Source organism: Podarcis liolepis, assembly GCF_965112155.1.
Source record: "Podarcis liolepis genome assembly, chromosome: 1".
Lineage (NCBI taxonomy): Eukaryota > Metazoa > Chordata > Lepidosauria > Squamata > Lacertidae > Podarcis > Podarcis liolepis.
The window spans coordinates 3,699,060-3,726,816 of NC_139554.1; the positions used below are offsets into that span (position 1 = coordinate 3,699,060).

At 47.9% G+C, this 27,757-nt stretch overlaps 1 protein-coding gene across 4 annotated transcripts in view; it reads left to right on the top strand.

Annotated features, from left to right (window-relative positions):
• The first annotated feature begins 6,379 nt into the window (after positions 1-6,379).
• The window catches only part of ATL1 (atlastin GTPase 1), a 37,865-nt gene continuing 16,487 nt past the window's right edge, over positions 6,380-27,757 (top strand). For 2 of the 4 annotated variants that reach the window (XR_014528831.1, XM_083515172.1), the window contains exons 1-7: positions 6,532-6,852; positions 15,358-15,605; positions 18,493-18,627; positions 21,328-21,432; positions 22,429-22,479; positions 22,621-22,677; positions 24,816-24,908. Coding sequence is in view for 3 of the 4 variants with exons in the window: in XM_083515172.1 (XP_083371298.1) it covers positions 6,819-6,852; positions 15,358-15,605; positions 18,493-18,627; positions 21,328-21,432; positions 22,429-22,479; positions 22,621-22,677; positions 24,816-24,908 (723 nt within the window). In the remaining variant the exon portion in view is untranslated. Of the gene's footprint in view, positions 6,853-15,357; positions 15,606-18,492; positions 18,628-21,327; positions 21,433-22,428; positions 22,480-22,620; positions 22,678-24,815; positions 24,909-27,757 lie in introns of all 4 variants that reach the window. The other 2 variants (XM_083515171.1, XM_083515173.1) reach the window with 2 other exon arrangements.

The window sequence follows — 27,757 nt, forward strand, 5'->3', positions numbered from 1 at the left end:
TCTGCACACCTTCCAGCTTGTTAGCATCCTTCTTAAATTGTGGTGCCCAGAACTGGACACAGTATTCCAGGTGTGGTCTGACCAAGACAGAAGAAAGTGGCACTAGTACGTCCCTTGATCTGGACACTAGACTTCTGTTGATGCAGCCAAGAATAGCATTCGCTTTTTTTGCTGCTGCATCACACTGTGGACTCATGTTCAGCTTATGGTCCACCAAGACCCCTAGATCCTTTTCACGTGTACTGCTAGTATGCCAGGTGTCCCCCGCCTTGTATTTGTGCTTCTGGTTCTTCCTAAGGGCAGAACCTGACATCTGTCCCCAGTGGCGTAGTGTGGGGGGTGCAGGGGGGGCCGGCCGCACCGGGCGCAACATCTGGGGGTTAGGGGGTGCAAATCCACGGGTTAGGGGGCACAAATCCACAGGTTAGGGGGTGCAAATTACTTGCCCTGCCCCGGGTGCTGACAACCCACGCTACACCACTGTCTGTCCCTATTGACATTCATTTTGTTAGCTTGTGCCCAGGGCTCCAATCTGTGGAGGTCATTTTTAATTCTGATTCTATCTTTTGCGGCATTAGCTACCCCTCCCAGTTTGGTGCCATGTGCAAATTTGGTGAGCATCCCCTCAATTCCTTCACCCCATACTCTGTGCATTTGTGTAGAGACAACTGAAACCATGAATTGTTCCCTGCAGCTGGTTCTTTCCCTTGGTTTCTTGCCCTTTAGCGGGTTTCTGGAACACCACCTCACTTTCCTGTGCATCAATGAAGCTGTTGCCCCCAGTCCCAGGTGCTCTTTTGTCGTTTGTATTGTTTTCTCTCCCCCCCCCCCAAGATCTAGTTTCATGCTCTCCTGATTAGATTCTCAAGACTCTTGGCAAACACATTCTTGCCAACTGCTGTGAGGTGCAACCCATCTCAAGTCCTACCTCAAGGAAGTGGAAACCGTGATCCAAGAAGCCAAAAGCCAGTGGTTGACCTCAAGTATTTTCTCTCTTCTTGGGCCACGACCTTCAGCAGGAAGGAATGATGAAAAGACAACCTGTGCACCAAAAGGTTTTATATTCACAAATATAAAGGCCACACCGTGCATTTAAATAATAATAATAATTTATTATTTGTACCCCGCCCATCTGGCTGGGTTTCCCCAGCCACTCTGGGTGGCTTCCACAGAAGCCAAAAATACACTAAAATATCACACATTAAAAACTTCCCTGAACAGGGCTGCCTTAAGATGTCTTCTGAATGTCAGGTAGTTGTTTATCACTTTGACATCTGATGGGGGGGCGTTCCACAGGGAAGGCGCCACTACTGAGAAGGCCCTCTGCCTGGTTCCCTGTAGCTTTGCTTCTTGCAATGAGGGAACCGCCAGAAGGCCCTCGGCGCTGGACCTCAGCGTCCGGGCAGAACGATGGGGGTGGAGACGCTCCTTCTGGTATCCTGGGCCGAGGCCATTTAGGGCTTTCAAGGTCAGAAGCAACACTTTGAATTGTGCTTGGAAATGTACTGGGAGCCAATGTAGGTCTTTCAAGACCAGTGTTATGTGGTCTCGGCGGCCGTCACCAGTCTAGCTGCCGCATTCTAGATTAGTTGTAGTTTCCGGGTTACCTTCAAAGGCAGGTCTACATAAAGCGCATTGCAGTAGTCCAAGCAGGAGATAACCAGAGCATGCTCCACTCTGGCGAGACAGTCCGCGGGCACATTTAACATGCATGACTTTCCCCAAAGAACCCTGGGAACTGTAGTTTGTTAAGAGGGCTGGGAATTATAGCTCTGTGGGGGTGAAACTGCTGTTCCCAGATTCTTTGGGTGAAGTCATGTGCTTTAAATGTGTCTTGCTTTAAACGCACGTTGTGGTTCTGCCCTGTATGAACACCACTCCCCTGGTTCTGTATTCACACAAACACTTGGACTGGAAGCCCGATTGACTACCCAAATGGATAAGAGTGTGTTTCCACTTACAAGCAGTCCTGCACAAGGTAGGGGGTGAGGAGAAAGTCCATTATGCTCTCCACTTACAATGTGGATAAAGTTAAATGGCTAATCTCTGTGTGTAACTCATCTGCACGCCGGATGCTCCTGCCTGTATCTCCCCCCTCTAAAGAGACTTGTAGAAGCTTAAAAAGTAGCAGATTTATTTTGGCATAAGTAGATTAGAGCCCAGTTTATCAGATTAATGAAGTGCTACCGTCATCTTGCAGATATGCTGTATGTATGCATGTCTATACCAACAGACGGACATATTCATGGGGGGGGGATTATAACAGTGAAACTAAATGGTCATGAAATGCAAATAATAATAATAATAATAATAATAATAATAATAATAATAATAATAATGGCATGATTCTGTATGAAGCTGGAACTAACCAACTGACCGCTCAAATATTAGCTTTTTTCTTGATTCTTGCAGGATCGGATATTTTTAAAAACACCACTGAAATGAGTGCTTTTAGTCTCGTGATGAGTGTTTGTGAGTGGCCGAGAAAATCCTGCATTAACTCAGTGGGGGCTGTTGGGGGAGCAGCAGAATAAGCTGCTCCCCTGATATAGCAGTGGCATTCTCTGCAGGGCCTGTGGCAATACATCCCCACCACAAATATAATCAGTACTCTCATCAGAAACCATTAAAAACCCACCTGCCAAATACAGGAAGTGGTTCTGTAATGTAATGTAAGGCTCCAACCACCCAGAAAGCAATTATGTGGGTTATCACTGAAGCTGATAATTAGATCACGTCTTACCTACACGATGGGCTAACAAAAGGGCTGTTGCTTACTATGGAATGCTACTGGTTCAGCTGCCGTGATGTCATGGAATCATAAGTAAACATATAATATAAATATGAATCTCCATGAACCTTAAAACAGCAGTGGAGAAGTGTCAGCAATATAATTTTAAAAAATTAAAACTCTAGGCCAGGGCCTGGTAGCCTCTGGCACAGGGACTGGATGCGGCCCCCCAGGCCTCTCTAACTGGCCCTTGGAATTCTCCCCAGGCCACACTCATCACTGACCCTACTTCTCATCCTATTTAGTTTTGGCTAGAACTCCCGCCCTGCCCTGGCCACAGTGATCCATGCAACGGTCACCTCCAGGCTTGACTACTGTAATTCGCTCTACGCGGGGCTGCCCTTGAAGCTGTCGCAGAAACTCCAGTGGGTGCAGAATGCTGCAGCGAGGCTCCTCACGGGGTCTCTGCCATGGGAGCATATTCACCCAGTGCTTTTCCAGCTGCACTGGCTCCCAGTGGAGTACAGGGTCAGGTTCAAGGTGATGGTTTTGACCTTTGAAGCCCTTCACGGCCTAGGACCCTCGTACCTACGGGACTGCCTCTCCCGGTATGCCCAATGGAGGACCTTAAGGTCCATAAATAGCAACACCCTAGAGGTCCTGGGCCCTAAAGAAGTCAGATTAGCCTCAACCAAAGCCAGGGCCTTTTCAACATTGGCTCCGGCCTGGTGGAACGCTCTGTCTCATGAGACCAGGGCCCTGCGGGATCTGATTTTTTTCCGCAGGGCCTGTAAGACAGAGTTGTTCCGCCTTCAGCTTGGAGTCAATTTGATTCCCACCCCCTCTTTCTTTTTCCTTTCTCCTCCTGTGATTAGGCTGCATTTTAATTGTTTTAATGTTTTAATGTTGTATTTTAATCTTGTTTTTAAGTTGTATTCATTCAACTCATTTTTATTATTGGTTGTTAGCTGCCCTGAGCCCGGCCTTGGCTGGGGAGGGCAGGGTATGAGTAATTTTTTTATTTATTATTATTATTATTATTATTATTATTACTACTACTACTACTACTACTATTATTATTATTATTGATAATGCCTTTTGCTTGCCTGGATGGAGGAGGATACAAAAGGTGTGTGTGTGAATGTGTATGCAAACTAGTCTCCTGTACAAAGATAACATTTACATTTGTTGTGCCACCCATTTTTCGTTCCGCCCACTAACAGCATGTGGCCCCAAGGAGATTTCCCAGAAAGCAATGTGGCCCTTGGGCAGAAAAATGGTTTCCCTATCCTGCTGCAAGTCTCTCATGTACAAATGATTTTGAACCATTGCTACATAGCAGGCATGGGCAATCATTCCTCTCTGAGACCTCATTCCACCGGCCAATTCGCACAAACACTTTCTGCCCATCAGGTGGCCTTTGGAAGTCACTTTCTTGGGGTAAACCTCATAAAATCTATTCTTGCACATGGGTTCAGTAAAACAGGCTTCTTCTGCCACGTCACAGCCTGCCCAGAAAACCACACACAGTCACACACATATTGCTTGCGCTGCCGCATTGTATCTCTAACATGCAAAGACCAGAGTGGGCCAGATCCTCCTGCCTCTGTTCCTTTACTTCTGAGAAAGCAAAGCGCAAGATTGTGCCAATGAGGCAGACAGAGGGTGGAATACTGCACTCTTCCAGTCATTCTGTCTGCTTCGAGCATCCAGATGGATTGACCTCCCCTCTTTTCCACCCCATGCCCTCCCAACCCCTCAAGAGCCACTTTGGGGGTACCTGGTGGGGGGAGGGGAGGGGGAAAGCCCTATTGCAAAAGCAAGCAGGGCTGGTTAGGAAGGGAATCCCACCCATTTTGATGATGCGCCCTAATCCTTTGCATAAATCTTAAAATGCTTTTTTTTTATTGTTTCGATGCTGGTCTTACTCTGAGTAGGTCCAGTGAAGTTAATAGACACAACTGCACACAGTGTGGGATTCCCCCAGGCCATCCAGAGCAGATTTAGGATGGGTGGGGTGGGGTGAGAGAACGTCCCTTTTTTTGAGCGGACTTTGATTGTTTCCCGCAGCAACTGGACTGAACCCCAACTCCTGTAAATTCAGTTGCACCTGCATTTTTGACAGCAAAGACTCCACTGAGGTATGTTGACAGGATCAGTGAGTGAAGGGAGTTAGGGTACAGCAGGGCTGACCAATGTGGTGCCCTGCGGATCTCTGTTGGACTACAACTCCCATCAGCCTCAGCCAGCATGGCCAACAGACAGGGGAGATGGGAGCTGCAGTTCAACATCTGGAGGGCAACTCATTGGCTATTCTGGGAATACAGTCGCTTTGTTTACCCCTCAACCTGCCTCCAGCACATCCGTCCCCTGCCCATGGCGTAACCCCCCTTTTTGGCTTTCTATACCAGTGTAATGCCTGCCAGTAAGGCAAGGATGCGGGTGGCGCTGTGGGTTAAACCACAGAGCCTAGGACTTGCCAATCAGAAGGTTGGCGGTTCGATTCCCCGCGACGCTCCTGCCTGCCTAGCAGTTCGAAAGCATATCAAAGTGCAAGCAGATAAATAGGTACCGCTCCGGCACGGCGTTTCCGTGCGCTGCTTTGGTTCACCAGAAGCGGCTTAGTCATGTTGGCCACATGACCCGGAAGCTGTATGCCGGCTCCCTCAGCCAATAAAGAAGCTCCAGGTTCAATCCCTGGCCTCTCCAGGTAAAATTGGGTGAGAATCCAGGTTGAGACCCTGGAGAGCCATTGCCAGGCATTGTAAACAACACTGAACTATTTATTTATTTATTGCATTCATATCCCACCCTTTCATCCACGGAGCTCAAAGTGGCCTGACTGGTTCACCCCCTTCCTCATTTGTTTCCCACAACAACCCTGTGGGGTAGGTTAGGCTGAGAGATAGTGGCTGGCCCAAAGTAACCCAGTTAACTAGACAGACAGAACAACCTCCTGGATCAGGCCAAAAAGGCCCACCTGGTCCAGCACCCTTGACCATACGATCCATACTGTACTACAGAAATTGAAATATGTTTTGCTATCTGTGAAACTTGTCTGCCTGCCTTCTCTGTAGCCTAGATGTACTGCATCCAGACAAGGAACTGGTTGTAAGTGTGGCATTCACCAGTTTGTGTTTGATTGTGTACTGTATTTTGTATTCTCATTTTGTGGTTTTTTCCTGTTGTGAACCGCCCTGGATCTCCGGATGAAGGGCGGTATACAACATAAATGCATGCATGTGTGCCTTGGTCGTGAAGGTTTGGGAACAGCTAAGGAGATGCCCGTCCTTAAGAGACGCTGTGTCCTCTGCTTTTCCGGGACCCAAACCTGGCCTCCGCACCCTCCGCAGCTCCTGTTGTGCTGTAACCCACCTGCAGAGATGCGGAGACGGCTGTCGTCCAGGCAACGCCTGTTGCAGAGGACCCCACTCCCAGAAACACGCGTGTGCCGTTCACACGTGCGCGCGCGCCCTTTCCTGTTGACCCCAGCCTCCCTATCCGGCAGGGCAGCGCACCGCAGATTGTAAGCTGCCCGGGGCAGGGACTTTTCCCAACCAAAAGCCAAGCTGAGCTGCATCCGGCTCTGGGGACAACCCAAAGCGCCTCTCGTGGTACCCGAAGGGGCGTCCCTGGAAGCTCGAGGGGTCCCGTGCGCCCTGCGATGCTGCTGCTGCTGCTTGGGCGCATTTGCAGTGCCGGCTGCGCGCCGGGAGCGGCGCCTCCGCCGCGCGCGCGCGTGGCCGCGGCCGCCTCCGCCGCCTGCAGGTGCTCCCGCGCTGCGGCCTCCCCGCGATCCCCGACGCGCGCGCGCGCGCCCCCGAAGCAGGCGGAGGCTGACGCCGGCGGAGGGGGCGCCCCGTCTCCGCCCAGCCGCGGTTGCGCCCCAGCCGGATTGCGCCGCCACTCCCTGCGCCCTCCCGCCGGAGATGCGCAGCTGAGCGCCGCTTCCCTCGGCCAGGCAGCAGCAGCAGCAGCCGGCGCAGCGCTCGTCCTCGTCCTCGCCGCCGCAGCATCCCCAGGCCCGGCCCAGGCTGCCCACCGCCTTCCTGCGACGCCGCAGCCGCCGCCACCGGGCGCGGCGATCATGGCCAAGCACCGCAAGGAGCGGAACAGCTGGGGTAGGTCTGGCCCGGCCGCGCTTCCTGCGGCCTTCCCCGGCGATCCTGGAGCGGGGCGCGCGGTAGGAAGGCCAGGAGGAGCCGCTCGTCCCTGCGCCCATCCCCAATGTGGCTCCCCGGCTCCCCGGCGGCCCCGGCTGTGGCTCCACCCCGGGGGCGCATCGCGCAGGGCGCAGGGAGGATGCATGGATGCAGCCCCGCCGGCCGGCAGATTGTGGGGCTGGGAGGGGGGGGGGAAGAGGGAGAGGGAGAGGATGAACAATGGGGCCAAAGAGATGCAAGGGGGGGGGAGCGGGAGGCCATTGTTTCTCCTCCTCCCCCTGGTCAGAAGTAAACAAACCCTGAATTGGAAGACGGTGGTCGAGACAGGGTGGCCTTGCAAAAAAATAAAAAGGGGGTGTCTGGCTGTTAGATGCATTTTAGTAGCCCGTTAGCACTCCTTGGTGGCCAAAGGTAGTGTTTTTCTCCCCCCCCCCCACCTGTTTAAAATAATGTGTGATGGTTGCTTTTGCAGGAGTGGGTGCGTTTTGATCCTTTTTAAATCATGAATTTTAGGCGTGATCTTCCTGCACAAGGAGGCACCGGATTCTAAGCCCCCTCCCCCAGGCTTGGGAGTTTTGTGCAGGGTGTCTGCGTGTTGTGATAATGTGTGGACTGATGGACCTCTCCGAAGCCAAAAAGGTGTGGTGCCGAGTGTGTTTGCTAGAGGTTGAATCAGCAGGAAAGGGGGTGAATTTTAATGCACATGTATATGTACTGCATTTTGTGGGCTGCCTTCCCATCCAGAGATGCTGCAGGCAGCTAACGGAATAAGCTAGCGTTGTGTAGAAATTCTGGGCGTCGCGTAATCCTTGTGAAACTAGCGGATGACACAGAACTGGGAGGAGCACCTGACACCACAGGAGTCTGGGATAAAGCTCAAAACAGACCTTGATAGAAAGGAGTAGAAAACAGGTCTAATAGAGACCAATGCAAAGTTTGGGGAGGAAGCAACAAACATGACGAGGGATCCCTGATGTGTTCATGTGAAGGGTGTATTGGAGGTTGCACTTGATCACAAGTCAAACATGAGTCAGCTAACACAGTTTTAAGGCTGCTTTAAGGGAAGCTTTGTTTCTGAGTCACGAGGAACAAGAGTTTGACTTAATTCTGCACTAGTCGGACCTTGTCTGGAGTGCTGTTTCCTGTTCTGGGTGCCGTAAGGAGGATATTGATCGGTGTGGGGAACCTGTGGCCCACCTGATTTTCTTGGACTCCAACTCCCAGCAGCCCCGCCTGGCATGGCCAATGGTCAGCGATGATGGAAGTGGGAGCCCAACTTCATCTAGAGGGTACCACTTTCCCCAGCCGTGGTTCAGAGCTTTAAATGTAAAGTCCAGGCCTGAGACGACAGAGCCCAGGAATGAATTGGGAGTCAGTGCAGCTGGAACCAAAAAAGAGGTCTCCTGATCTAGGGAACTCAGTGCCTTCTTCTAGCCCTGCCTTGGCCACCCAGTCATTTAAAACAACAACAACATCAGCATCATCAACAACAACACCCTTATCCCATGCACACTTATGACACATACCTGTTGTAGGTAAGATTACAAACCATATCAATAGTGGTGACCACTGAACTTGTTGTAAATGCCCCATTAATTAATCCTGATTAAAATGGTGGTGGTGGTGGGCTGTGCACAAAGGGGATGGTTTACGTGGAATAGATCTGGTGTGTGGGATTGTGGGTTTGGAACTGGGAATGTAGTGGGGGGTTTGCCTTAAAAGGGGGGGCACACACCCAGTTATTGGAACGCTTTATGGGGGATTCCCCTCCCTTTTCACCCAATAGCTTTCCAGATACGTTATCTGGTTGTGCTTGCAGAACAAAGTGCGAAGTGGGGAAGGTGAGTTGAGTTTAAGCGACTCATCGTGACTGTGCAGTGTTGCATTTGAAGGAGGAGGCGGAGCTGTCCAGGTGAGAGGAGGGGAAGCAGAATGAAGAAGGGGAAAGGCCATTGTGGTGTTTTCCAGTTGGAACAGTCCCTCTCTCTCTCTTCCGCCCCTCACCAGGATTTACCAGCTAGGGGACAATATCAGACAGCAAATCCCCAGGGCTAAGGGGATGGGTGGGATGGGGTGAGTTGCTGAAGAAAATTCTAAAGTGTTGCATATGGTTCACCAGTCTAGTTCACTGCATCCAGAATTGGCAAACACCCTTATTAATTTTAAATATATATATTTTTTCAAAAAAAAAAATCTATTTGCAATTTATAAAAATGCATATGAAACCATTACTCATTTCTGTACATTTCCATGAACAGGCACTGGGAAAATAGCTAAGGTATTATCTATTTTTAAATGCAGCTGCTGTCGGAGACCAGGGTGGTTCACATTAACTGTGTCCAAAGCAGCCAAATGAACTTTTCTTTTTTTTAAAAAAATGGTACATACAGCCTATGGTTAGGTCAAATGGGGTACTGCCCCATCAATCTCAGTCTGGCTTGCCTGCCTGCCTTTTCATGGGGTAGTTCTGGCGGTCACTGCCTGCCTATTGTGGGTCTCCCTGCCCTTGTCCCACCAGCTCCAACAACCACCAGCCACCATTGGCTACGATCTTATGGCCTGGATCATGTGAAACGCTGGCCAGATCAGTTAGTCTTCCCTGTTCCAGCCTCCTCCAAAGTGAAAATGGACCCTGGAACACCCTCAGTATGTTCCACAAAGGCTTCATGTGGCTGGAGAGCCAGCTGCTTTCAAAGGCAACAGATCAGCCTTCCCCCAAGAGAGGTCCTGGAGCACAGTTTGTAGACTCTTGACCCGACTCATCACTATGAGGAACAGCTGAAGGAGTTGGGTATGTTCAGCCTGAAGAAGAGTGGACTGAGAGGTGACATGATAGCAACCTGCAAACATCTGAAGGGCTGTCACAATAGAAGATGGAGCAAGCTTGTTTTCTGCTGCTCCAGAGGGTAGGACCCCAACCAATGGACTGAAATCACAAGAAAGATATCGACTAAACATTAAGAACTTTCTAACGGCAAGAGTTGTTTAACTGTGGAAAGGACACCCTCGGAAGTGGGTGGATGTTTTTCAATAGAGGTTGGCTTGTCAGGGATGCTTTAGCTGTGATTCCAGCATTGCAGAGGGTTGAACTAGATGCCCTTTGGGGATCCCTTCCAACTCTACAGCACAATTCAAAGTGTTGGTGCTGACCTTTAAAGCCCTAAACGGCCTCGGTCCAGTGTACCTGAAGGAGCGTCTCCACCCCCATCGTTCAGCCCGGACACTGAGGTCCAGCACCGAGGGCCTTCTGGCAGTTCCCTCGCTGTGAGAAGCCAAGTTACAGGGAACCAGGCAGAGGGCCTTCTCGGTGGTGGTGCCCTCCCTGTGGAACACCCTCCCACCAGATGTCAAAGAGAACAACAACTACCAGGCTTTTAGAAGACATCTGTTTAGGGAAGCTTTTAATGTTTAACAGACCACTGTATTTTAATATTTTGTTGGAAGCCGCCCAGAGGGGCTGGGGAAACCCAGCCAGATGGGCAGGGTATAAATAAATTGTTGTTGTTGTTGTTGTTGTTGTTGTTGTTAATTTATTTTCTATGATCTGCAACCTGCAAATAGTAATGTCGGCCTGTTGTTTTTGTAGAGAGTGCTGAGATCAAGTATGTGAAGTGCCTTCAAAGACTGAAAAAATGCGTTGTGTAAGGGGTTATGATTTATTTGTAACCAACCGTGTTTCTTAATATGGCTGCTGAGTGCCATGTGCATCTTATTTTATTGTTAGAAAATGATTTCCTCCTAAAAAAACAAAATAGCCTTTATGCTAGCTAGAGTGACTCCTCCATCGCCCATTCTCCCAGCCCTGCCTCACTCATGTTCTTCTACTTTGCAAGCAACTGCAAACCCCGAGTAGCGAATTTTGTCTTTGCAGCAAGTCCTCCGATGCTAATTCCTCTGGAGCAGCTGTGAAGAGTGACAGAGCTCTTCCCATACTGCTCTCGCTCCCTCCCTGCCTTAGCCACGCAGCTGCGATGGAGAGAAGGGTCTGGCTGAGTTGCAGGCTTTCCCTTTAAATACTGCAGGGAAGTAGAACAAACTCTGCTGGAACTCAAAATAGTTCAAGGTGGTTTGTAGGTATCTTGTTGTTGTTGTTTAGTCATTTAGTGGTGTCCGACTCTTCATGACCCCCTGGACCAGAGCACGCCAGGCACTCCTGTCTTCCACTGCCTCCCGCAGTTTGGTCAAACTCATGCTGGTAGCTTCGAGAACACTGTCCCACCATCTTGTCCTCTGTTGTCCCCTTCTCCTTGTGCCCTCCATCTTTCCCAGCATCAGGGTCTTTTCCAGGGAGTCTTCTCTTCTCATGAGGTGGCCAAAGTACTGGAGCCTCAGCTTCAGGATCTGCCCTTCCCGTGAACACTCAGGGCTTATTTCCTTCACAATGGAGAGGTTTGATCTTCTTGCAGTCCATGGGACTCTCCAGAGTCTCCTCCAGCACCAGAATTCAAAAGCATCAATTCTTCAGTGATCATCCTTCTTTATGGTGCAGCTCTCACTTCCATACATCACTACTGGGGAAACCATAGCTTTAACTATACGGACCTTTGTTGGCAAGGTGATGTCTCTGCTTTTTAAGATGCTGTCTAGGTTTGTCATTAGTAGGTATCTTAATGTATAATTAAAAAAAGAGGTAAGGCTCGGATGGCCTTAAAAGAGGATTAGACAGATTCGTGGAGCATAACACTACCCATGGCTACTAGTCCCAGTAGCTGTGCTCTGCCTCCACAGTTAAAGGCAACATTGATTCTGAATACCAGTTGCCAAAAACCACGGGAGGGAAAAGTCCTGCCTCCCAGAGGCACCCGGTTGGCCAATGTGAGAAGAGGATGCTGGACTAGATATGCCATTGGCCTGATCCGGCAAACACTTCTTAAACTCTTCTTGGGCATAAACACCAGGAAGAACGTCAGTGAGAGCTGTTCTTCCTTGCAGAAGAAGAATTTTGGATTTGATATCCCGCTTTATTTTTATTTTTTATATTTTTATTAGTTTTTTAACATATCATTTTCAATAGTAATTAAACATACTTTTACATCTTATACGTTTTTTTGACTTCCATCAATCTCATCTGAACATTTTCCAATCTAATCTCTTAGTATACATTTCTTACTTTCCCTCTTACATTTAAATCTCATAACTAATATCTCTATTCTTTTTCTACGTTGTAATGTTTCAAATATTTCTCCTTACAGAACTTCTTGTAGTCCTACTAAGCGTAATTTGTTGATTACAATTGCTCTTCAGATAGTTCATATACTTCTTCCAATCTTCTGTAAATCTCTGGTCCCGCAGGTTTCGAATCCTTCCTTTCATTTTATCCAGTTCTGCATAGTCCATTCATTTTGTCTAGCTGTGATTCCTGCATTTAAGGGGGTTGGACTAGATGACCCCTGGGTCCCTTCCAACTCTACAACTGTATGATGACATGACTTAATGATGGAGTTCACTGTCACTGACCACGGACGCTAGCTAAGATCTCACCAAAGCTAATTTCCTTTTGGCAGCAGCTGCAACTAAAATGGAATGTCAATATTCCCGGAATACAGCTTAGATTAAAAAGTATTTCCTTCCTGCCCGGAAGCTGGCATCAACTGGAAATTTTTTTCCAGCTCCATTGCCTCTTGGTCTAACCTACTTCTCAAGGTTGTTGTCCCTTCCAACGCTGTGATTCTTTGTGTGCCACAAAATGGTGGGATATACATGGAATAAATCAAAGATGCCCAACTATTATGGTTGAAGTTTCTGTTCAGCTTGGTGGCAAATTGCACATGTGATAAATACAGGTTTGGTGTGTTGTTGTTGTTTAAATTATTTAAGGAAAACTTCCCCGATGACTTTTTAAACCAAACAGCTTAATGGGCGGTATAATTGCAGAGGTGACATTCCCTAAGATGTTGCCAAACCAAAGGAAGACCAGATTGGCTTGAAAGCACACCTTGGGTTGTGTGTGATGGACCAAGTCCCTTTATTTCCAGGCAAATGAGAATCAGTTGGGGCCAGAAATAGCTTTCTTGGAAGTCGGTTTCTGTGCTGGCTCATGCTAAGGCGGGGGCTGGTTTCTCGCAGTGCAAAAGCAGCTTTAAAATGCTGCCAAATTCACCGATAATTGACAGTGAGTTTGCAACCAGATTGAATGGCAAGGATGGACGGGCCCATAGCTCAGTAAAAGAGTGTGTATGTACTTTGCATACAGAATAGCCAGGGTTCAGTCTTTCATCTCTCCTTAAAATAAGGTTCAGGTAGAAGCTGGTGCAAAAGACCTTCTATGCCCGAGACCCCAGAGAGCCACTTCTGATCCAGGAAGGCTACCTGGGCTAGGTGGTTTCTAAAGGTAAGTTAGACATGGGTTAAACCACAGAGCCTAGGACTTGTGGATCAGTAGGTCGGTGGTTCGAATCCCCGCTACGGGGTGAGCTCCCGTTGCTCGGTCCCTGTTCCTGCCAACCTAGCAGTTCGAAAGCACATCAAAGTGCAAGTAGATCAATAGGTACCGCTCTGGCGGGAAGGTAAACGGCATTTCCGTATGCTGCTCTGGTTCGCCAGAAGCGGCTTAGTCCTGCTGGCCACATGACCCGGAAGCTGTCTGCGGACAAACACCGGCTCCCTCGGCCAATAAAGTGAGATGAACGCTGCAACCCCAGAGTCGGTCATGACTGGACCTAATGGTCAGGGGTCCCTTTACCTTTACTAAAGGTAAGTTAAAGGACCCCTGGATAGTTAAGCCCAGTCAAAGGTGACTATGGGGCTCATCTTGCTTTCAGGCCAAGGGAGCCAGTGTTTGTCCGCAGACAGCTTTCTGGGTCATGTGGCCAGCAGGACTAAACCGCTTCTGGCGTAACGGGACACCGTGATGGAAACCAGAGCACACAGAAGTGCCATTTACCTTCCTGCCACAGTGGTACCTATTTATCTACTCGCACTGGTGTGCTTTCGAACTGCTAGGTTGGCAGGAGCTGGGACAGAGCAATGGGAGCTCACCCTGTCACGGGGATTCGAACCACTGACCTTCTGATCAGCAAGCCCAAGAGGCTCAGTGGTTTAGACCACAGTATCACCTGCGTCCCTAGGTGGTTTCTATAAGGCAAACTTAGTTGGTATCTAAGGTGCTACTGGACAATTTTTTTAATTTTTAAAAATATTTTGACTGTGTCAGACCAACACGGCTACCTACCTGAATCTAGAACCTTCCCCCAGGTGTTCTGGGCTACAAATCCCAACAAAGGAGAGTCAAGCTAAACATCAGGAATAACTTTCTGACAGTAAGAGTTGTTAGACAGTGGAACAGACTCCCATGAGAGGTGGTGGACGCTCTTTCCTTGCAGGTTTCTAAGTAGAGGCTGGATGGCCATGTGTCAAGGATGTTCTGGTTGAGATTCCTGCATTGTGTCAATAATAATAATAATAATAATAATAATAATAATAATAATAATAATAATTTATACCCCACCCATCTGGCTGGGTTTCCCCAGACACTCTGGGTGGCTTCCAACCGAATATTAAAAACAATACAGCATCAGACATTAAAAACATCTTCAGTTGTCTTTTAAAAGTAAAATAGTTGTTCATTGCCTTGACATCTGCTGGGAGGGCGTTCCACAGGGCGGGCGCCACTACCGAGAAGACCCTCTGCCTGGTTCCCTGTAACCTCACTTCTCGCAGGGAGCTGGACCTCAGTGTCCGGGCAGAACGATGGGGGTGGAGACGCTCCTTCAGGTATACTGGACCAAGGCCGTTTAGGGCTTTCAAGGTCAGCACCAACACTTTGAATTGTGCTCGGAAACGTACTGGGAGCCAATGTAGGTCTTTCAAGACTGGTGTTATGTGGTCTTGGCGGCTGCTCCCAGTCCCCAGTCTAGCTGCCACATTCTGGCTTAGTTGTAGTTGTAGTCACCTTCAAAGGTAGCCCCACGTAGAGCGCATTGCAGTAGTCCAAGTGGGAGATAACCAGAGCATGCACCACTCTGGTGAGACAGTTCGCGGGCAGGGAGGGTCTCAGCCTGCGTACCAGATGGAGCTGGTAAACAGCTGCCCTGGACACAGAATTGACCTGTGCCTCCATGGACAGCTGTGAGTCCGAAATGACTCCCAGGCTGCACACCTGGTCCTTCAGGGGCACAGTTACCCCATTCAGGGCCAGAAAGTCCTCCTCACCTGCCCGCCCCCCTGTCCCCCAAGAACAGTACTTCTGTCTTGTCAGGATTCAACCTCAATCTGTTAGCCGCCATCCATCCTTCAACCATCCTCCATCCTCCACCATCCATCCTCCAGTGTATGACAATTGCAGAGGGTTGGACTAGATGATTCTTGAGGGTTCTTTGCAACTGTACGATTCTATGATTCCTGGCTGTTGGGCATGATGGCTGGGGCTGATGGGAGCTGGAGGGCGGTGGTTGAAGGGGCCTGATTGAGCTCTACCTTCTGTTGCTGGGACCTGACCCTGGGGGCTGCTCTCTCCCAACACAGGTGGGTTCTCCGAAAAGAATTACGAGTGGAGCTCGGAGGAGGAGGAGTCCGACGGGAAGGCCCGCCCGGTGCAGGTGCTCATCGTGAAGGATGACCACTCCTTTGAGCTGGACGAAGAGGCCCTCAACCGCATCTTGCTTTCGGAAGCCGTCCGAGACCGCGAGGTGGTGGCCGTCTCTGTGGCGGGGGCTTTCCGGAAGGGCAAGTCGTTCCTGATGGACTTCATGCTGAGATACATGTACAACATGGTAGGTGGACCTCACATAGCCTTGTTCCGCATCTTCAGGGCCTGCCCACAAGGGCAGGACCAAATCAGCTTTTGGGATCTGTCCACTGTCCTCGCAATATTATATTATGGGCTGTCCCATGAATCCGCTGGATGAAATAGCGGAAGAAGGTTGCCTCAGTAGAGTGAGGAAAATTCTCAGGGATGGTTCACACCCTGGCTGGCACTTTCTTCAACATCTGGGGGGGCGCGCTCGCTGCCTCCGGAGTCGCCGAAGAGCCTCGGGCGCAGGCTGTAGCAGAGCCGCATGTCTCGCGGAACCGACGAGCTGTGCGCGCGTCTGGGCTGAAGGCGCCCGGCAGGCAGCGGCTCTCAGCGCTCGCCGCGGAGGACGCGCCAGGCAGCCCCTCCTCACAGCCCCGCCTCCGCCGCTGCTGCTGCAGCTGCTGGGCCATGTTGCATTTTCCTCGCCTCTCTGCCCCCCTCCTCCTCCGGGCAAGCGGCGTCGTTTGGGCGGCAGCGCCAGCGGCAACTCGCAGGTTAGGGGTTAGGGGGGGCGCAAATTACTTGCGTTGCCCCGGGTTAGGGGGCGCAAATTACTTGCGTTGCCCCGTGTGCTGACAACTCACGCTACGCTGCTGTGTGTAAGCCACTGAGTCGGGCTGGCAGGGAAAAGCAATTAATAAATGAAATGAAGTGAAAGACGCAAATAGAAATAAACCAATGCAAAGGTTTGATGGATGCCGTGGATGCCTTAGTTGACATTCCAACATTGCAGGAGGTCAGACTAAATGATCCTTGGGATCCCTTCTAACGCTACGATTCTGTGCTGCTATGAAATAAATGTAATAAGTAATAATAATAATATAATATTAACAATAATATTAAATTATTAAATTAATAATATTAATAATAATAATATTTTTTGGGGGGGTTGTTTGTTTAGGGGGTTGTTAGGCTTTGAATTTTGAATTTCTTTTATACTGTAAACCACCCTGCGATCTTTGGATGAAGGGTGGCATATACATTTAATAAATACTAAAGTAATAATAATAACAACAATAAAAATAATGCTAAATCTGAACATTTCAGAAGCAATAAAATGCATTTGTTTTCCTGCCAAAAAGACAGCAGGATTACAATTCCACATTAAAACATTTAAGAGAGAGCAAGAATAAGTAACTCTTCCTTTTAAGGGTCCCAGGCAATGGAGGGTGGGGATGGGGAGGCCGGTGAACTGGCTTGCTCCTGATGGTTCCTGCAGGCTTTCTCCTGCTGGGGTGGTGGTGAAGTGTGAGCTGTGTGTAAGGAGTTCAGCCTACACTCGAGTAGGACCCTGGCAGAGACACATGCCCGACTGGCATGTTCTCTCCCTCCTGGTCGTTCGTTCAGGAGCTTCAAAAGCATTCTTCTGCCCGAACATCACAGCGACCGATGCTAACCGACACTGGCGCACTTAGGGATCCGCAGAGTTTGTGCATCATGCGCGTAACAGACCTCAGCAACTCAGCATTTTGGCTAATCTACTTTATTTACATATCAACACACACGGAGCACTGCAACATGGCTCCCTCTCTCTCTAGCATCAGACAGCAAAGAGAAAAAGAACAAAGGACAATAGTCCCACTTCACGGAACACAGTAACACAAACATCCTGTCTCCGTCACTTCCCACTCTGTGGAGTCAAAACATACACTGTCATGTGAAAGACAACAATCCCATGACTGCAATCACGAAGCAGGAATTCTAATACCATGCGCTTGCCACTTGGGTGTTAAGCAGGGAAGGTGCTGTAAGGAGCAATGCCTGGCTCGCCTCTTCGGGCTAGGGGATGTGGGCTAGGGGCCAGCTCCTTGTCCCAGAACTCACATAAATGTCTGGCCAGTCCTAATGTCGAGGGGATCTGTCCAGCGTCCAGAATGAAACACAGCGGGCTGTTCTGACATCTCCGGGGACACCCCAGACATTTGGCACCCTAAGCAGACACGTTGCCAAGATCTTGAGAGCTATTGATCTGCGTGTAGCCCCAGCTTCCCAGCCGTAATAGTGGAAAATAGTGTGTGTTTTCATTGTCATTGATTTATTTCCTTTACCCATCAATATCCACATGGCATCCCGGAACAATTTACAGTGCAATAAAAGCATGCTCAGAACAATTGTGCACTTGAAACGAGGCTGCTGGAACATTTGCATCTATTTAAGCCATTATAGGTATCTATAAAAACAATTTAAAGCAAAAAGAACAGGAACACACGTCTAAAAGCCATTCAAATGCAACAGAGACGCCAACCAGGATCTTTTCACCGTAAGGTCCCAGGACACGTTACAGCACTGTAAAGATGCAATATTAAATCCAATTAAAAGAATATGGTGGATCTGGTATGCTTCCTGCTTTTCCCAACTTTTCCACTGAAAAAAGCCTCCAAAGTAAGCCCTATGGATTGTACGTGGGACAGCACTGACGTGGGGGGATGCGGGTGGCGCTGTGGGTTAAACCACAAAGCCTAGGACTTGCCAATCAGAAGGTTGGCGGTTTGAATCCCCGCGATGGGGTGAGCTCCTGTTGCTCGGTCCCAGCTCCTGCTAACCTAGCAGTTCAAAAGCACGTCAAAGTGCAAGTAGATAAATAGGTACCGCTCCGGCGGGAAGGTAAATGGTGTTTCTGTGCGCTGCTCTGGTTCGCCAGAAGTGGCTTAGTCATGCTGGCCACATGACCCGGAAAGCCAGCTCCCTCGGCCAGTAAAGCGAGATGAGCGCTGCAACCCCAGAGTCGGTCACAACTGGACCTAATGGTCAGGGGTCCCTTTACCCTTTACCTTTACCTAGGATGCTAATCTTGGCCTGATTTGGCCCGCCAGTTACGGGAACCAACAGAATCAACTACCGCTTGCCATCTCTCCACCTTGCAGGAGTTGGCCGACTGGGTTGGCGACTACAATGAGCCTCTGACGGGCTTCTCCTGGAGAGGCGGCTCGGAGCGGGAGACGACAGGTATCCAGATCTGGAGCGAAGTCTTCCTCGTGGACAAGCCCGATGGGAACAAGGTAGGCAACTCCTTGGAGCTACTCTGTCCCAGGAGACCAGGGCCCTGCAGGATTTAACCTCCTTCCGCAGGGCCTGTAAGACACAGCTATTCCACCTGGCTTTCAATTTGAACTTAGCCTGATCTTTTATTCCTCTCCCCTTCTTATGAAAATTACCCGCTCTGGGATCCCACAGTTAATTCTCCCCTGGTCTCCTCAATGGCCCAAACAGGACTAACTTAGCCAGCTAGCCCTTGTGATCATCGAATGTTTATTGGATGGATTTCCCCCCTAAACTGATTTTCAAATTCTGAATTTATTGTTATTCACGTTTTATACTGTATTTTATGCTGTTTATTGTCGCATCAATTAAGTGTTTTAAATTTGTTGTTAGCCGCCCTGAGCCAGGTTTTCTGAACCAGGAAGGGTGGGGTATAAATAAACATTTATTATTTATTATTATTATTATTATTATTATTATTACTCACAGCTATCACTGTGCAGTCCTTTCGGCTGATCCGGTTGGTCTACCTCAGTGGTTCCTAAAGTGGGTGGTACCACTTCTTGTGGAGGAATAAAATTGCAAATTGTGGGGGAATTAAAATATATCTATCCCTGTGGACCTGCATGTGTGGGTGAACAACAAATGAATTGGCTGGGTGCCTAGATTCAAAATGCAGGGCTAGCATACAGAGATTCCCCCCCCCCCCCGTAGCAGAGTCTTAAACTAATAAAAGTTAAGCAGTAGTATAGCATTGGTAACATAGATAGTTAAATCTTTTTATCCTGTCAGCTGAACACAGCAGCTGACTCTTTCTACCCCTCTTGCAATGTGCACACTGTTAAGTAAGTTTAAAATGCTTTACTTACAGATTCAAGGTCTGTCATGCATTGTTCCTTGCAGCAGCAAGGAAAGCACAGGCAAAATACTTTTGGGCAGAAAATACAGAATATAGTTTCAAACGTGTTATAAGCTTGGGAGCAAGCATATAAACACTCTTCTTTATTACATGCTGCACAGAGAGAGAGAGAGAGAGAGAGAGAGGAAGTAGAAAGAAACTTTGCTTCCTCTCCAGAGGAGAGGGGGCATGACCTAACCGAGTCTTATCTAGCAATATAGCTCTGTGGTCCTTAACCCCTTCATGCACTAACTAGCAGTCGTGCATAGTTATGTTTGACTGCGCTCTTCCATGCAAATGTCTCAGACTTTGGAAAGCTGGTATCACTGGACCAAGTTCATCCATTTTGTTTAATCAATTAAACCACATAGTTTGGGATTTTGAAGAAATGTGCAATTAATTGTTATTGGTTTGGATTTTATTATGTTATTATCTTCCTTAGTGAGTCATGCAAACTGATATTCTGCATAATGCTTTATTATTATTATTATTATTTTAAAAAATAGATTACAAGCATAAAGTCCAAAACAAAGCAGAACAAACAAGACAAAGCAAAACAAAGATAAAAAGAAAACAAAAAAGAAAACAAAAAGAAAAATCACACCTACAAAGAAAACTATATTGTCATACTAATCGTTACGTACATATACACATATTGACTTCCTTCTTTTGTTCTGAGACCTCATAGTTTATAATCTTTCTATATTGTTGTGTCTAGTGTAGATTACCTCTATCTTTTATACCTCTTGCACCATTTTTCAATTTCTTTAACCTTTACTCCAGATATATATATTCACAAAATTTGATTTGCCATTCTTTTATTGATGGGATTCCCCCCCCTTTCCAATTTTTTGCAATGAGCATCCTGGCAGCTGTTGTCGCATAGAGGAATACTTTCCTTTGATTGCCAGGAATATGGTTTGTGATTACACCTAAAAGGAATGCCTCTGTTTTTTTACTAAAAAGATATTTTGAACATTTTTTTGATTTCTTCATATATTTCATTCCAAAATTGTTTAGTAGGTCGGCAGTGTATAATGCTTTTTATAGGGTAGGGTGGCGGGGGGCAGTGGAAATGAGATCATGCAAACAAGGAGGCAGTGGCCTGAAAAAGTTTGGGAACCGCTGCTCTAAATAAATAAAGGACAATCTTGGAAACCCTTTCCCCAAATGTACTGGGACCCTCCCTGCCGGCGGACTGTCTGGCCAGAGTGGTGCATGCTCTGGTTATCTCCCGCTTGGACTACTGCAATGCGCTCTACGTGGGGCTACCTTTGAAGGTGACCTGGAAACTGCAATTAATCCAGAATGCGGCAGCTAGACTGGTGACTGGGAGCGGCCACCGAGACCATATAACACCAGTCTTGAAAGACCTGCACTGGCTCCCAGTACATTTCCAAGCACAATTCAAAGTGTTGGTGCTGACCTTTAAAGCCCTAAACGGCCTCGGTCCAGTATACCTGAAGGAGTGTCTCCACCCCCATCGTTCTGCCCGGACACTGAGGTCCAGCTCCGAGGGCCTTCTGACAGTTCCCTCACTGCGAGAAGCAGAGCTACAGGGAACCAAGCAGAGGGCCTTCTCGGTGGTGGCGCCCGCCCTATGGAACGCCCTCCCACTAGATGTCAAAGCGATAAACAACTACCTGACATTCAGAAGACATCTTAAGGCAGCCCTGTTCAGGGAAGTTTTTAATGTGTGACATTTTAGTGTATTTTTGGTCTCTGTGGAAGCCGCCCAGAGTGGCGGGGTACAAATAATAAATTATTATTATTATTATTATTATTATTATTATTATTATTATTATTATTCCATCTCCTGCAGGTGGCTGTGCTGCTGATGGACACTCAGGGGACCTTTGACAGCCAGTCAACCCTGCGAGATTCAGCCACCGTCTTTGCTCTCAGTACCATGATCAGCTCCATCCAGGTAACTGCGATGTTGGGACTGGGGGTTGGAGGGGGGTTGTGTGTGAAGATGGCATGAGCAGAGGATGGGCGGTGCTTTGTGTTCGACCAGCTGACCTTAGTAAGCAGGAGGCAAACAGCCGCCAGCCTCCCGAAGCCCCAGCAAGGGACGCAAGGGGGTCGTGATTTCTGCCCTGTCCTGTGTTTCTTGCAACCAGAGCTGTTTCTGCTCGGCTGCAGTTTGGTTTCTGCTAAAAGCTGCCTGTTTGGTCTCACAATCCACTGTGGCTACAATGAGCGTCATTCATTAGACAATCACATAAGGTAACTCAATTGCATTTCAGTGGAAGGGAATCCATGCCCAAAAGAATGCAGAAAATAACGTAACTCTTTACGTAACAGTTACAGATAGGTAGCCGTGTTGGTCTGCCATAGTCAAAATAAAAAAATTCCTTCCAGTAGCACCTTAAAGACCAACTAAGTTAGTTCTTGGTATGAGCTTTCGTGTGCATGCACACTTCTTCAGATACCTTCAGGTATCTGAAGAAGTGTGCATGCACACGAAAGCTCATACCAAGAACTAACTTAGTTGGTCTTTACGTAACGTTTGTGGACTTAAACAATGCTGGCGAGTATTGGTCATATTTGCTTGTGTGATTTCCCTTCCTGACCTTTGCTGAATTCGTGAATTGTGACAGTTTCCGCTCCTCTTCCCGTTTCCAGCAAAGTTCTTCAACGTCATTAGACCTTGCTAGTTAGCATAATTGATGGCACACTTGTTTGTCTACGAAACTGATTTCTAGGGGAAGGTTTGTAGTTCAGTGGTTAGAGCTGATTTGGGGTGCCTCTCCTCACCCCTTCTGAAAAATCGCTGATTCTTGGCAAAGAGGCACAAGATCACGTGCAGGGGGGAGACACCCACCCACTCGCCATAGTGGGGTCGAATTCTGGCAACGAAAGAGAAGCCAGGGTTGCTTTCAGTCATTCTTACATGCTTGTGGGGTTGTTTTGCACCCAGGTGTACAATTTGTCCCAGAATGTTCAAGAAGACGACCTCCAGCACTTGCAGGTAATATCTCTCTCTCTCTCTCTCTCTCTCTCTCTCTTTCTCTCTTTCTCTCTTTCTCTTTCTCTCTCTTTCTCTCTCTCTCTCTCTCTCTCTCTCTCTCTTTCTCTCATCATTTTTGCCCCGGTCTGCTCCTTGTTTCAGCTCTTCACAGAATATGGGAGACTGGCCATGGAGGAGACGTTCCTGAAGCCCTTTCAGGTAAGGGGCGTGTGCAGGGAGCACCCCACTTCATCTGTGTTGCTGGGTGGCAGATGATCTAAAAGCCAGGCTCCAGCTCCCAGCAGCCCCAGTTTGTGTGTCCAATTGCCAGGGAATATGGGAGCCGTAACCCAAAAACTCTGGAGGGCCACAGGGTGGAGGAGACCTTGATGGTGCAGTGGGCAGTATCATTGGGAATGTTCAGGGAGGCAGGAGAGGATATGTTGTTTATTAATATTCTTTCTAACTTGCACCAGCAAGTTCCTTTATTTACATTATACAGTGGTGCCTCGCAAGACGAAAAGAATCCGTTCTGTGATTCTCTTCGTCTAGCGGTTTTTTCGTCTTCTGAAGCAAGCCCATTGACGGATTAGCGGATTAGCGCTATTAGCGGCTTATCTGCTGATCGGATCAGCTGATAAGCGGCTTAGCAGCTTAGAAAAAGGGGGGGAGGAAAAAAAACCAGCAGGAACTCTCAAGACATTGTCGTCTTGCGAAGCAAGCCCATAGGAAATTTGTTTTGCGAAGCACCTCCAAAACGGAAAACTCTTTCGTCTAGCGAGTTTTCCGTCTTGCGAGGCATTCGTCTTGCGGGGCACAACTGTATGTATTTTTATTAAAGATTTTCTTAGTTTACAAAAGTATGTGCAATGCCTCTCTTTCTCTCTCTCTTTTTTCTCCAAGTAATATTTTTTACAGATCAGTTTCATTTGTTGAGACATTAGGAAGAAAAAGGGGAAAGGGGGAGGGGTGGAAGATGGGTGGGGTCGGTTGGCGATGTTTCTATTTTACTTAATATATGTGGGGTTTTGTGTCAGCGTCGCTTGTGAAGGTTCTGTGCTGTTCACTTGTGTTCATTTGGTGGTGAGAGAGGTTGGGGTTGGCCTCGGGTGTGGTTATTCATTTGTGGTTGGCTGTGATGATCTTTGTTTTCGTGTGTGAGTGAGGTGGGTGGGTGTTTTGGATCAGGTTAGCCATATTGATTTGTATGCTGTTGGTGGATTTTTGTCATTGTCTTGTTGGGCTGTGTGTGTGATAAAGGGGAGCAAGTTCCTTTACTTAGCAGAGTTTACATTCCCCTTTTAAACGCACAGCAGATAGCTGGTTGCAGGCTTGTTTAAGCCTCTCACTATTAGATTCCTGCTAAGTTCCCTTTTATCCCTCTTAAAAGAATAAAGACACCACAATCTTATTCATAAGTAACAAGAAGAAAGTTTACTCACAAATCATCAGTTCACAGTTGGATCCCTGAAGGCAGATTTAGTTACAAAGTATACACATGCGGATCTATCCCATATGGGGATAATCCCAGCTAAAATCTAGCTAATAAGCTGCTCCAACGATGGAGGAAGTCAAAGAGAGAGAGATGGCAGCATGCCTTGTCCCTTTTGTTACCTGGACAGGTAAGGTCACGCCCACCTCTAATCACATGCAAAAGGAAGTATGTCCCAGTCAGGAGGAAACAGGAAGTATTCGACTGGCTGGACCAAATGTGCTGGGGTGTTGATGCTGTGAGCCCCTCTGTCTTATGCTCAGGGTGGCACTGTGGTCTAAACCACTGAGCCTCTTGGGGTTGCTGATTGGAAGGTCGGCGGTTCGAATCCCCGCGATGGAGTGAGCTCCCGTTGCTCTTTCCCAGCTCCTGCCAACCTGGCAGTTCGAAAGCATACCAGTGCAAGTAGATAAATAGGTACCACTGTGGCAGGAAGGTAAATGGTGTTTCTGTGCGCTCTGGTTTCCGTCTTGGTTTCCCATTGGGCCAAAAGCGGTATAGTCCTGCTAGCCACATGACCTGGAAAGCTGTCTGTGGACAAGCGCTGGCTCCCTTGGCCTGAAAGCGAGATGAGTGCCACAACCCCATAGTCACCTTTTACTGGACTTAACCGTCCAGGGGTGCTTTACGTTTACCTTTACATGTGTGTAAATAAAGCCATATATCCAAAAGACAGCACAGTCTCCACTGACCCTCATTCCAAGGAAGCCAAACTTGGGGAAGCACATGGGACCCCCCAGAGTCCTTCTGCGTTCAGAGATTGGGGTGGCGTATTCAGTGTTTTCTTGGGGACAGAGCTTGGCTGTGTAGTTGGGGCGACTTATTTCCCTTTGCACACGAGTAATTCTCTTTGTCCCTTTTGCAGTCTCTCATTTTCCTTGTTCGCGACTGGAGCTTTCCTTACGAGTTTTCCTACGGGGCAGATGGTGGAGCCAGGTTTTTGGAAAAGCGCCTCAAGGTTGGTCTTAACGCTTTTGTTTTCTCCTGCTTTTTTAAAAGAAAAATGCTCAAAACTCCCAACAATTTAAATCCCATCAAGTAGTAAAAAATAATAAAAATGAGTAAATTAAAGTGGGAAGTGGAACAAACCACACTTGCAACTAACTGTTGCTAAAAGGCAGCACCTGGTCAATTGCAGGTGTGTCATGTGACTCAGCTGGGTAGTCAGGTGACGATGAATGGAGCATCCTTGTGTGGGAGCCTTTGGATGTGGGTGGGGTGGGGCCTGGATAAGAGATACGAAAAGGGGACCCCCCCCCCTTTTGAAACCTGCATTCTCAGCCAGTTTGGAGAAGGAGGCGGTAGCATTTCCTTGTGCCTTTAGGCAGGGCTGTCTTAAGCATAACCGGCACCGTGGTGCAAATATCTCTCCGGTCCGACGCGCACTCAGCGCTGCACGTAAGTAAGAGGCGCCTGGATCGCAGCCCAGATGGCCTCCCGCGAAGCCTCCCTCTAAATGCCCGGTGCCCCTTACCTGTCCCCATCTGGGGAACTCTGTGCCACAGTATTAACAGAGAAATCTGAGGACTCCCTTGGACAAAAAACAAGGACACCAGCCAGGAATACCAGAGCAAAACAGCAGCCAGTAGGTTTGGTCGTTACTGAAGACGGTCGCAACAGGACTCCCACCTGCCACCAGGTGGAACAAGATGGAAGCCCCAAACAAAAGAGAACCCTAAAGTCTGGAAAGTTGTATATAAAGGTCTAAATTTCCTGCAGTTATTACCACCAAAACCCCTCTTGGAAGCAGGAGAAAAGGGGGGGGGGGAATCTTTGACTGTTCAAGCCTGCAGGAGAGAGAGTGAAGAAAGATAAATTTCCACCGTCTCAAACCTGGAAACGGGATGTCAGAGACAGAAATTTAAGCGCTTTGCTGGAGCAGATGCATGAGAAGATGGATTTGATGACTGTTGCAGTTAAAAACTTTGGACAAACGGCGAATACCCATACAGAAATCATTCAGGAACCAACCCAGGAACCTGTTTTGACAGGGCAAGTGCAAGTGCAGAAGATAATGGAGGAGGTTGCTGTTGAACCTCAAGTAATACAAATGGAGAGACTCGAGGCCTTGCAGAAGCATAAGCCGCTGTTATTGAAGTTTGAATATGGAGTGGACCGGGGGGAGGTCTGGAGTTGTGAGGGCTCTTAATTTTGGAAGGACTTTGAAACATGCTTTTAAATACTTTCTGGATTACAGTGTTGACTGTGGGGAATGGTACTGTGGGGAATGGGCTGATCTGCTGAGGGGAGATGGAGATATTTTTGGATTGGAGTCCTCCCAAGACCTACCCCCCAATGAGAAAGGAAAGAAATTAAGAAAAAGGTCAACAAAAGACAAAGTAAAGTGCAGGTATAAACAAGAAGAAGATCTGCAGAAGGGACATGGAAAAGACTTAAGAGCCTCGGACATAAGATCACCAGGTTGATGGACTAGATGGAAGGGATAAGAAGGACTGACAAAACCCGAGACCAGGAAGAAGAGATGTTGGATGAAGATTGGAAGAGAGTTGTTAAAAATTTATTTTGAGAATTAGTGTAAATTTAACGAGTATTAGGAAAAATGTTTGAATGAAACTGTTTGGCTTTAGTAGAAATGATATAAGGAGTCATGTACAAACAAGTATTAAGTTTTAAGTTTTAAGGGTTTTTTATGGTAAGATAAGGTTAAATAAGAACAAAAATTGAGAAAGATGGAAAGGATTTGCTGAAATAGCTAAACTGAATTAGAATACAAAAAAGGGAGGTGCGAGGAGGTCGATGAAACAAGTAAATGAAAGACAAAGATATGGAAATACTGGATGTGTTTTTAAATGTTTTTGGTTTTTAAATTTTTTTGTTTTGTTTTGTTTTTCTTTTTTATTGTTGTGCTGTATTGTTTTTTATTCTGCTTTTTATTTTTTTGGGATGTATTGTAACTCTTTATTGTCTCTTTTTCCCCCTTCTTTTTTGCAATTGTTAAACTTTTAATAAATATCATAAAAAAAGAGAACCCAAACTTTTATTAGCTGCTAATCCCCATGTTACACCCCCCCAACTACATCACTAATACATCATGGTTACATCATGAAAGGGGAGGTCTGGTGGCAGTAATCTGAGCATCCTGGACCCTGCCCCATGGTTCCCCTCGCCCTCCACCAAACACCCATCAAGTGTAACAAAAGAGATCTTTACATTTCCCTGTTTCCCAGCCAAGTGAATCACACCCTTTTGTCTTCATCTGGGTTTGTTATTTCTGGAATGGCTACCTGCCTGGCACTCAGGTATCAGGATGCCAGGGATTATCACTCAGGCAGAGGGGCTGCTGAGTAGCTGAGCTCACATGTCTAGATGAATTTCTGAAGTTTTCCCAGTGAGCCAGTACATCGAGACATTTATCAGTGAATTCTTACATTTGGTATTGTGCAGCAAAGGCCCTTTGAATAGATAGGAAGAAACTGTGATGAAGTGTTTTGTTGGGACAAATCACAAAAGTCACAAAAGTGATTGTGATGATTTTGGTAGTAGGCTGCATGTGCATGATACCTGCTGGAGAGGCAACCCCCCCCCAACCTATAAATAAATTCCTGCAACAACAGGAGGGACAGCAGGCAGATCAGGTGGCCGGCCGGCTGTGCCATCCTCGCTGGGCATCGGGATCGCACAGGGCGCTCCTCTGCCCCACTCGCAGACTCCACAGGGAGGCATGCAGGCAGTGACACGGCCCGAGAGGGGCGCCCTGTCCCCACCCCCGAACGCGCCTGTCAGGCACCCAGGCAGCCCTAGTGGTGTTACCGGAAAAATCTGAGGGCTCCCTTGGACAAAAACAAA